The sequence below is a fragment of the Mesoplodon densirostris genome, chromosome 1 (genome assembly GCF_025265405.1).
Source record: "Mesoplodon densirostris isolate mMesDen1 chromosome 1, mMesDen1 primary haplotype, whole genome shotgun sequence".
In the NCBI taxonomy this organism is placed as follows: domain Eukaryota; kingdom Metazoa; phylum Chordata; class Mammalia; order Artiodactyla; family Ziphiidae; genus Mesoplodon; species Mesoplodon densirostris.
Genome location: NC_082661.1, coordinates 104,979,402 through 104,989,737, shown reverse-complemented (window position 1 = coordinate 104,989,737; position 10,336 = coordinate 104,979,402). Strand labels below are relative to the sequence as shown.

At 62.7% G+C, this 10,336-nt stretch overlaps 1 protein-coding gene across 1 annotated transcript; it reads left to right on the top strand.

The window, feature by feature from the left end:
• Window positions 1–7,636: 7,636 nt before the first annotated feature.
• ADRA2C (adrenoceptor alpha 2C) lies at window positions 7,637–9,013 on the top strand. The gene has a single exon (XM_060089375.1). It carries the CDS (start codon window positions 7,637–7,639, stop codon window positions 9,011–9,013), a length of 1,377 nt encoding a protein of 458 aa, XP_059945358.1.
• The last annotated feature ends 1,323 nt before the right edge of the window (window positions 9,014–10,336 follow it).

Genomic DNA, 10,336 nt, shown 5'->3' with positions numbered 1-10,336 from the left:
TTAGCTTGATCTCATCAGCAAAATCCCTTCTGCCATGTAAGGTCACTTAGCCACAGGTCCTGGAGCTTAGGGTGTGGATGTCTTTGGGTGTGTTATCTTACCTACTGCAGACTTACAGGGTGATTCTCAAAGGAGGCAGGATAGGGCTGTGGACAGCAAATCAGCTAGGATGTGTTCAGTTGCAAGTTATAGAATCCTCCTCCCAAAGGGCCTTAAACAGTGAGGCCACTTAGTGTCTCCCTTGGCAGGAAATCTGGCCAAAGGCTGGCTCCATGGTGGATTCATTTGGAGGCTCAAGAACAACAGCATTAGGGACAGACTCTTTGCTACTGTGACTGTCATCTTCATCATCAGCTCCTCCTGGTCCCAAGAGAGCTGCTGCAGCTCCGGGCGTCATATCCTCACACTTGCATGACAGAACAGGAAGGAAGGCAGTGAGTCTTCTTGTACATTTCTCACTTGTCATCAGGGAGGTCTTATTGGCTGAGACTGGGTCATGTGACCTCTCTCCTCCAGCCACAGGGGAAATGGAAATGGGTCTGTCAAAACAGGCTTAGTGGCCTCACCATTTCCGCCCAGAACGGGGAAGGGGGGTCCCCCTTTCCTGGGCACATCACTGTTCCTCCACCAGAACAAACTAGGTATGCAGGTGTATTAGTTATCTAGGCTGTGAAACAAAGTACAACAAAGTTACCAGCTTAAAACAACACACTTATTACCTCAGTTTCCATGGGCCAGGAGTCCTGGTGTAGGATAGCTGACTCTCCTGCTCATGGTCTGGAAGCTGAAATTAAGGTGTCAGCTAAGGCCATGTTCTCAGCTGAGGCCCAGGGACCCCCCTCCAAGCTCACACGCCTGTTGGGAGAATTCAGTTCCCTGAGGTTGAGTGGCTGAGGTGCGTTTTCTTGCTGTTTGCCAGGGACCACTTGACCCCTAAAGGCCATATTCATGTCCTCGCCCTGGGGCTGCCTCTCACATCATTGCTTCATCTTTGTGGCCAGCAGGAGAGCACCTTTCCTGCTTCATCACCTTGTAAAGGCTTCACCTGATCAGGTCAGGCCCAGCCAGGAGAATCTGCTTTGATTAACTCAAAGTCAACCGGCTAGGGGCTTAGTCAGGGCAGCGATGTCCTCCCAGGACCTCACAGGCCTGGGTCCCTGGGGGCCATCTGAGAAGCCTGCGCACCTCAGGGGAGAGGAGGGAGTGACTGCTCCTTCCAGAAAGTGCTCCCTGAAACCCCCGGCAGCCCCCCTCGGGCCCCACCAGGTGTTTCTTGGTCTCCCGGCACCTCCCTGGAGGTCGGGGTCTGCGTCTCGTGCCTTCGGCTGGGCCTGAGGGGTGCCGTACTCTCCACAGACAACGGGCACTGTCCACACCTGACACAGAGCAGGTGCTCAGTAGATGCCCGCCGGATGAACGTGGAGTCTTCACGTTACTGGGAGAACCCTGAAGCTTGGAAACGATGGGGGTCAGGCTTACAATTCTGGGTCCAGGAGGGCAGGGAAGGTCCTCCAGAGGGGTGGACGGGGCCATCAGGCCCTCTAACGCTCCCCCTTTGGGCCTCTGCTTAACGGTCACTCCCAAGAGCCCTTCCAAGGCCCCCCACTGACTGAAGCCAGAGGCTGGGGAGACGGGAGGCAAAGGCGAGAGGATGGCAGGCAGCGTGGCAACAGTGGGATGGGGACCACACTGCTCCAGGCTCATTCCCACACATGATCTCGAGCAACCTGGGCCTCCACCCTCATCTGCAGAATAGGATGGCCACACAGCACACACCCTGAAGGGACGCCAAGAGGGTGAGGTGGGCCCACCTCCCACGGACTGCTCAGGACGGGACATGGCCTAAGGGTGGCTCCCATGAGCACTGCTGATGGGTAGGGGCCAAGGGGCAGGAGGGCTTCAATCCGGAGTGGAAGCTGCATCGTGACGCTTCCCGGGGAAGTGACTTCAGGAGATGCTAAGGGCTCCCGTGGCTGCTGAAGACCGTGGAACCCTGTGGGGGCATTCCTAGGAGGAGCCCGGTTCCAAGGGGCATGGAGTTGTGTCTCCCACCTGCTCAGGTGGGTGGCAGGCAGAGGCAGGAGCAGGTTTTTTAGGCCCAGAGGTGGGAGAATGCCTGGGCACGCAGGGCTGCAAGCTCTGCGCACAGCATTCCGGAGAACCTGCACATCTGCCGTACGGGAGGGGCTCTGTCATCCCCATTCACGGGCTCGGATAGGGAAGGTCATGTAGGGACACCTGATTGGTCTGAGCCCAGAGTCCAGGGTTGAGGCCAGGCTTAGGAGGGCCTCGAATGCCAGGCTCAGGCAACTGGGCAGTAGCAAGGCCCCGGAGGGAGGACAGGTCCGGCTTGGAACGGCCGGCAGAGTGGAGCCCTGAGGAGGCCACGTGGCAGCCAGGACGGGTGATGGGTGGGTGCAAGCTTGAACCCCAACCGGCCCCGGGCTGAGCGAGGTACACAGCTGGTGCTAAGACAGGCTGACCCGCTGCCTCAATCCATTACGCCCATTGCAAGCCAAAGACGGTCCCCAAAGCAATTCTTTCCCCAGAGTTCCTCCTGCTCGGGAAGAACTCAGCAGTGCCAAGTCCATCAGCGTGATCAATATTGCAGTGGAATTAGTACACGGAGAGCCAGGCTCCACGGGCGGATCCCAGCCATCTTCTGACAAGACCAAGCGGTTCTGGAATTCTTCAGGGAGGGACAGGGAGAGAAGCAAGCCTCATTTTTTCCTGCCTCAGCTTTAAAAATGAAATTTCAAATAAAGTGGGGCAAAAAATATCCTCAGCCCAGTTGAGAAAACAAGTCCCTGGGTCCGAGACTGGGCGCCAGTTCTCCTCTGTTCCACACCAGCCAGATGAGTGCAAGGCTCTTCCCCTTCCCCGCAGGTACCCACCGAGGGCAAAGACAGCAGGCAGACACATCGCCAGCCCCAGGAGCTCGAAGCCAAGTGGGGGCGGAGCCGGCACCAACCTTAGAAACATCCAGTCAATCTCCCCACATTATGGATGGGAAAACTGAGGCCCCTGGAGGCAGGAGGTTCTCAGGCTGCCTGACAGAAGGTAAGGGGGTAAGTGGGAGCTTAAGTCCAGAACCTCCACGGAACGGATGCAGAAAGGGCCTGGTGGGGGAATGCCGGGTCTGGCTCTGGGTGAGGTACCACTGTGCTCTGCCGGGCCCCACCTGTACTGGCTACAGCGCAGGCATCCAGTGTGGCTGGGGAGGATGGAGGATACCAGGCCCTTCGTACCACCCATCCCTCCCCCACACTTTCACTGAGCTCCTACTGTGAGCCGTGAGCTGGTCCCTGCACCAGACTGGGGGACAGAGATGTGGCCTGTCCGCAAGAGCCCACAGCAGAGACGTGGTCTGATGATGGCTCGCCCTCGAGGGGCACACAGGAGGCCAGTGAGGGGGGCTCTACCCCAGGCGGGGAGAGCAGGGAGGCCTCCCAGGGAGGAATCTCATGCCACATGTTTTCAAGGAAGAGGAGAGCCCTAGGGATGGACAGGGCAGAGTTGCCAGCCTGGAGAACATCATGTGCCCGGCCCGGAGTCCATGGCAGGCAGTGACAAATGGGCTCCCAGCCTGGAGGGAGCAGGCCGAGGCGAAGCAGAACCCAGCCTGAAATCTGGGAAGAGCTGCTCGCATTGGGGTAGCAGAAATACACCCTCCCTGCAGCCTGAGAGGGTGAGCGAGGCCACAGGCATGTGTGCATGTGTGGGTGTGCGCACGTGTGCTGGCACATGGGTGGATGCGTGCAGCAACGTGTGTGCACATGTGGACATGCACGCCTGTGTGCTGGATGCTTGTATATGCACAAATGAGGTGTGCACACAAACTCATGCATGCATGCACATAGCATGTGTATGCGAATTTGTGTGTGTGGATATGCATGTGCCTGGACACATGCACGAGCACAGTGTGACGTGTGTGCACGTGGGTGGGTGTGCATGCAGGCTGCTTACAGGTGCATGTACACGTGAGTGCGTGCATCGTGTGTACATGTGGATACTAGTGTTAACGCAGTCACGCATACGGCTCTGCGTCTCGTGGTATGTATTCCTGGTTGCGTGTAGGGATGTGAGCATAGGTGTGCACGGGTATGTGTGCATGCATGTGTGGCTACGTGTGCATGTGTGTGTGCGCACACATAACTGTGCACACAGGGAGGTGGCTCAAGGAGACAAGCCCCTCTCTACCTGAGCTGAGGCCACTCGTGGAGCACAGGGCACTGCACCTAGCAGCTGTGCATCCAAATTCCTCCTCTCAGCGGTGGGCCCAGGACCCAGTGTCCCAAGGCTGTGGGTCACGGGTGGGATGAAGGCGAGTACACCCTGGTAGCCCTAGGATGCTCCACTTCCATATGATTTCCTTCCGAGATGGCCCACACGCCCTCCCCTACTAGTGCAGCCTGATTCACCATAGCGCCCTCCCATCATCCCTCCTGGTCCCGCCAAGCCCAGGCCTGGCTGGCAGCGACTCCTCAGCACGGGCAGTCTTCCCGGGCACGTGCTGTTTTGTCTGTTCCAGGGCAGTTGGGAGCAGTTTGTCAAGCCTAATCTCCAGCATCGGGGTAAGAGTTCTCTCCGGCTCCTCTGTGAACAGCTTGGTCCCTGGGGCCTCTGGTGCACGCGAGCAGGCCTTCATGTGGTGCTGCCCTGAAGCCCGGGCAAGGGCTCTCTACCCAAGGACTCCTCAGGGGCCCAGCCCTCTGCAGCCCCTCAGCTCTGGGCCCTGGACCCACAGGAGAGGCGCTTCTTTCTGCTTCCTCCTGGGCGAGGCCAGCTGGGGCAGGCGTCCCCAGGGGCCTGAGTCTCTTGGCTGGCCAGGCACTCCAAATGTCCCCAGCCTGGCCTGGCCAGAGAGTCACTGCCTGGGCAGTGGGACGTCCTGTCTGCTTTGGGCCCCCTGGAGCTCTGGGTCCTTTTCCTTCAAATCTCTCATGCTAGACTGGCCTGGCTTGTGAACTTGTGAGGCATCAGCACCCTTGAATGCATCCCCCAAAGTGCTTTTCGAAAGTTAACCCCCCAAGGTCAGGAGGAGGCCCACATGGCTGTCCAGCTGCTGGGAGAAGGACAGATCTCTCCAAAACCTACATCTGACCATGGCCATGTCCCTTGCTTGGACATGCCCAGCAGGACAAGCCCCCCCCCCCAGGGAGCACAACCAACAGGGGCGTCTCACTTCCTAATAACTCCTCTCACTCTCCAAACACAGCCCAGAGGCCACCTCCTCCAGGAAGCCTTCCTTGATAACCCCACTCCCAGGCTGGAAGAAGAGCCCCAGGGCATTGACGGCACTTACTGCACCCATCTCAGTGTGTGGCACCATCCACCCCAGACGGTGAGCACTCAAGGCAGAAGGCCTGATACAGACAGCGCTGGTGCGTGCCAACGATGGAGGATCAGGTGTGTAGGGGTCTTCCCTGCAAAATGCACCCCTAAGTACCCTGACTGGTGGCACCTTTTATTGCCTACAGGACCAGAGGACCCTTCACAAGTCTGGTGCCTCTACCTTCCCAGGGTTACACGCGGTCATGGCTTTGCTCCCAAAATGGCATAAATGCCAAGGACTAGCCCTTGTTGGGCAGGTCTGCCATCTGGAGTGTTTGATTTCCAGCCTGGTCCTGGCCTCCTCCTTGGTGTAACGTTGTTAACAAGGATGTCAGAGCTCCACACGGGCATCTCTGCTAAGAGAGCATGCATGCTCTCGTGGTAAGGCCTCTGAGCCTTTCCAGAGCTCAGAGAAGAGAGAAGCGGCCCCCAAGCCACGCACATTTCTAGGTATCACTGGGGGTGTGTGGCTCCAATCCCTCCCTGAGTCACCCTCTTAGTACCCAGAGGCAGCCCACAACCACAGCTCCCCCCCACCACCACCACCTGAGGATGCAGGGAGAGCTGCGGGCCAGCCTGGGTACGGTTCTGCTTTGCTGGGAGGAAAGGTCCTCCGGCTGGTCTTACTGAGAAATGCCAGGCCTAGGAACTCCAACCTCCTCCCCAGGGTCTGTCTCCCACAGAACTCAGGGTGTCTGGAGGCGGGGACCAGCACCTGACACGGTTGGGAGCAACAGTGCACGTCCACGGAACGAATGCACTGGGACGTGGGACAGGGGTAAGCAGGCGTTACCCCAATAGCTTGCCCCTAAGCAGGAATGAGGCTCCCACGCCAAACCGCCCCTCATCCGGCAATTCAGTTTGGGGCGTTTGTCAGAGGCCGTGATGCTGAACTTCCCCCAGCCTTTAAAAGCAGGGCCACAGAGCATAAGAATTAAACTTCAATAATTGTCAACATGGGTGCAGAGCCTGGGAGCCTGCCCAGGGCATCCACAGGCACTGCCGTCATGATTCACCCTCCAGCAGCGCTTGGAACTGAGGCCGGGGGTGGGGTGGTGGTTCTGCACCGGAGCATCCACCAGAGATGGGAGCCGGAGCCGGACCCGCCCTCGGCAGCCCCGCTGCGCACCCAAGCAGCGACGCGTTCTCCGCCAGGCTGCGAGTGGCTGGCTCTCCAATCAGGCCGCGGACCCCGAGCCGCCCGTCCGGCACGCGAGTGTGCGCGCCCGCGTGTTCGTGTGTCCGGGGGAGGTGAGGAGGCTCGCGTCTTAGAAAGAGCAGGCTTCTGGAACTCACCGCCCAGGCCAGCTGGCACTCGATCCAGTCGCGCAGGCTGCGGACGGCCCTGGAGGGGGCGCCCTCGCCAAGCGCGCGCGCCCCACGCCACCGCCCGGGGCTCCTCCCCGGCGCCGCGCGGGCAGGTTCGCCGAGGCGGCCGCGGGCTCCGGCTCCCGGGCCCGCTCCCCCCGGGCCGGCGGCGCTGGCCTGCCCGCCAGGCCGCCCCCGCCCGTCCGCGCCCCGCCCCGCTGCGCAACTCTACCCAAGTTGGAAGCCGAGCCCGAGCGGCGACACTCGCGCCGAGCGCACGGCGGCGGCGCAGCTCTGGCGAGCCGAGGCAGGCGAGGCGGCGCCCGCACGGCCGAGCGCGGACCGCGGGGGGCGCCCGCGCCGGGAGCAGCGGGAGGAGGAGTCGGAGGAGGACGCACGGCGGCGCCGGCGCCCTGCCCGAGAAAGTAAAGTTGGAGCCGGAGGCGGCGCGCGGGCGCGGGGGCCCCAAGGAGCGGCGGCCCGCGCCCCGGCGCGCCGAGCCCTAGCCGGCCGGATGGGAGGCGGAGCGCCCGGGCCGCCGCTGCCGGCGTCTGCAGCCTGCGCCCCGGCCGCGCGCTGGGGCCGCCGGGCCGCCCGGGCACGCCCGTTCGGGCGCCGAGTCGCCGTGGGCTCGCGGCCGGGGCGCTCCCCGTGAGCGGGGCCAAGGGCGGGGCCGCGCGAGTACCCCGGGACCTGTCCCTTCCCCCCCACCGCCGCCGCCGCCGCCGCCGCCGCGTCGCCGCTCTCTACGGGCGCCTCCTGCTCTGCACTTACGCGTGCGGCAGCGGCGGGGAGCCCGGCAGCCACGCTCTCGGGCGCGCCGCTCGCCCGCTGAGCCGCCACGGCCGAGGGCCGGCTGCGGGGTGCCGCGGTCCCCGGCGGGCGCGCCCGAGGAGCAGGCGGCGATGCGGGCGCCGACCCGGACTGGGGGGCGCCCGAGCTGGCGCAGCTGCGCCCCGGCTCCAGGCTGGACCGCGTAGCTTGCGGGAGGACCATGGCGTCCCCGGCGCTGGCGGCGGCGCTGGCGGCGGCGGCGGGCCCCAACGTGAGCGGCGTCGGCGAGGGGGGCAGCGGCGGGGCCGCCAACGCCTCGGGGGCTGCCTGGGGGCCGCCCCCGGGCCAGTACTCGGCGGGCGCCGTGGCGGGGCTAGCGGCCGTGGTGGGCTTCCTCATCGTCTTCACCGTGGTGGGCAACGTGCTGGTGGTGATCGCTGTGCTGACCAGCCGCGCGCTGCGTGCGCCGCAGAACCTCTTCCTGGTGTCACTGGCCTCGGCTGACATCCTGGTGGCCACGCTGGTCATGCCCTTCTCGCTGGCCAATGAGCTCATGGCCTACTGGTACTTCGGGCAGGTGTGGTGCGGCGTGTACCTGGCGCTCGACGTGCTCTTCTGCACCTCGTCCATTGTGCACCTGTGCGCCATCAGCCTGGACCGCTACTGGTCCGTGACGCAGGCTGTCGAGTACAACCTGAAGCGCACACCGCGCCGCGTCAAGGCCACCATCGTAGCCGTGTGGCTCATCTCGGCCGTCATCTCCTTCCCGCCGCTCGTCTCCCTCTACCGCCAGCCCGACGGCGCCGCCTACCCGCAGTGTGGCCTCAATGACGAGACCTGGTACATCTTGTCCTCCTGCATCGGCTCCTTCTTCGCGCCCTGCCTCATCATGGGCCTGGTCTACGCGCGCATCTACCGTGTGGCCAAGCTGCGCACGCGCACGCTTAGCGAGAAGCGCGAGCCCGCGGGCCCCGACGGCGCGTCCCCGACCACGGAGAACGGGCTTGGCGCGGGAGAAAACGGGCACTGCGCGACCTCGCGCCGCCCGCGCGCCGATGTGGAGCCGGAGGACAGCAGCGTGGCGTCCGAGAGGAGGCGGCGCCGAGGCGCGCTGCGGCGGGGCGGGCGGAGGCGCGCGAGCGGCGAGGGGGCCGCGGACGGCGAGGGGGCGGGGCCCGGGACGGGGACGGCCGAGCCGGGCGCGATGGCCGCTGCGAGGTCCCCGGCCCCTAGCTGGCGCCTGTCGCGCGCCAGCTCGCGTTCCGTCGAGTTCTTCCTGTCGCGCCGGCGCCGGGCGCGCAGCAGCGTGTGCCGCCGCAAGGTGGCCCAGGCGCGCGAGAAGCGCTTCACCTTCGTGCTGGCGGTGGTCATGGGCGTGTTTGTGCTCTGCTGGTTCCCTTTCTTCTTCAGCTACAGCCTGTATGGCATCTGCCGCGAAGCCTGCCAGGTGCCCGGCCCGCTCTTCAAGTTCTTCTTCTGGATCGGCTACTGCAACAGCTCGCTCAACCCGGTCATCTACACCGTCTTCAATCAGGACTTCCGGCGCTCTTTCAAGCACATCCTCTTCCGACGGAGGAGAAAGGGCTTCAGGCAGTGACCCGCGCACCCTACCCGGCGCAGAGACCCTGGACAGCTCCCAGCGGAGGGGGCGGGCAGGCGTGGCCTCCCAGGAGAAAGTGGGAGCAACTTTCCCAGGGACCCAGGGATGGATAGGCCTTCAGGGCGCAGGGGAGGGTGCCGCTCGGCCGGAGGGAGGGCTGAGAGACTGCAGGGCCCCCGGGGAGGGGGAAGGAGAGAGGGGAGACCCCTCTGCCTTCCCGTCTCAGCAAGGGGCTGCTTCTGGGGCTGCAGGCCCGGGTCCCACTCCGGGGGCCGCGCCAAGGTGTGTCCGTGAGGTAGCACACGCATCCTCCCAAGTTGGTGAGGAAGGAGCCTGTCCTGCCCCCACCACAGGCCACCACCCCATCCCCCTTTGAGCAAGGGCTGACTTCCCAAGACCTCGCGGGGTGGCTTTTCTGGGGGAGGAAGGAGGGCACTGACCATCTTTGGTTACTGAAAGTATTTAAATGTTTGCCAAAAATGACTGACAGCCAAAACAACCAAACTCTTTTCTAAATAAACCTTTGTAATCTAAGTGGTGGGTGCAACAGTCAGTCCTTCAGACCCTCACCCTGCCCGACCTCCCGCCAAAGGTGGCAGGAGGGCACTCGAGGTCGCCAGATTCCATCCTCCCCTCTTGCATGAGGAGGGGGTCTTTGCTTAAGGGTGACTGTTTTACAGACTTACAAAATATATACTCAGAAGTCTTGTGCTGTAACTGGCCGAGAGAACAAGGAAATCAAAAGGCTCTAAATTAACTCCAAATTTAGATGCTGGAGGGCTGTCCTCCCTTCATAACCCCCCCGCCCCCGATCTGAGTCTAGGCTTCCCCCAGTGCAGCCCAGCCTTGCCCCCTTGCTCAGCCCTCACCACCCCCAGGGAGTCCATGCTCACCCCGCACTAAGGCTTGAGGAGAGAAGGAGGGAGGGTCAAGTATCAGAGAGGGTCCCTCCCTGGCTCTTCCAGTCCTCATCACAGAGCCCAGAAGCTCCTAGGATAGCTGGGGGGAGGGGTAGGAACAGGACCCCTGAGACACACACATACATACACAAGCTTAGTGGGCTGGAAGGGCTTATGCCAGGGATCCCTGCTGTGACCGTCCAACCCTCCTGTCCCTCTCTGTGCCCCTCTTGGCCTTCCTGTATGTAACCCCTGCCTGCCAGCCCAGCTCTCTCCTGGATCACCACCCACCTGTCTTTGGCCTGGGGTGGCCATGGGTCTCTCTCTCGAGGAGAGGTCAGCCCTGGGTCCTGCATTTCAAGCCCCCGTGCCCTGAATCAGCAGGCCCCTCTCCTGGTCTGACTTGTCAGGGCTGTCCCTT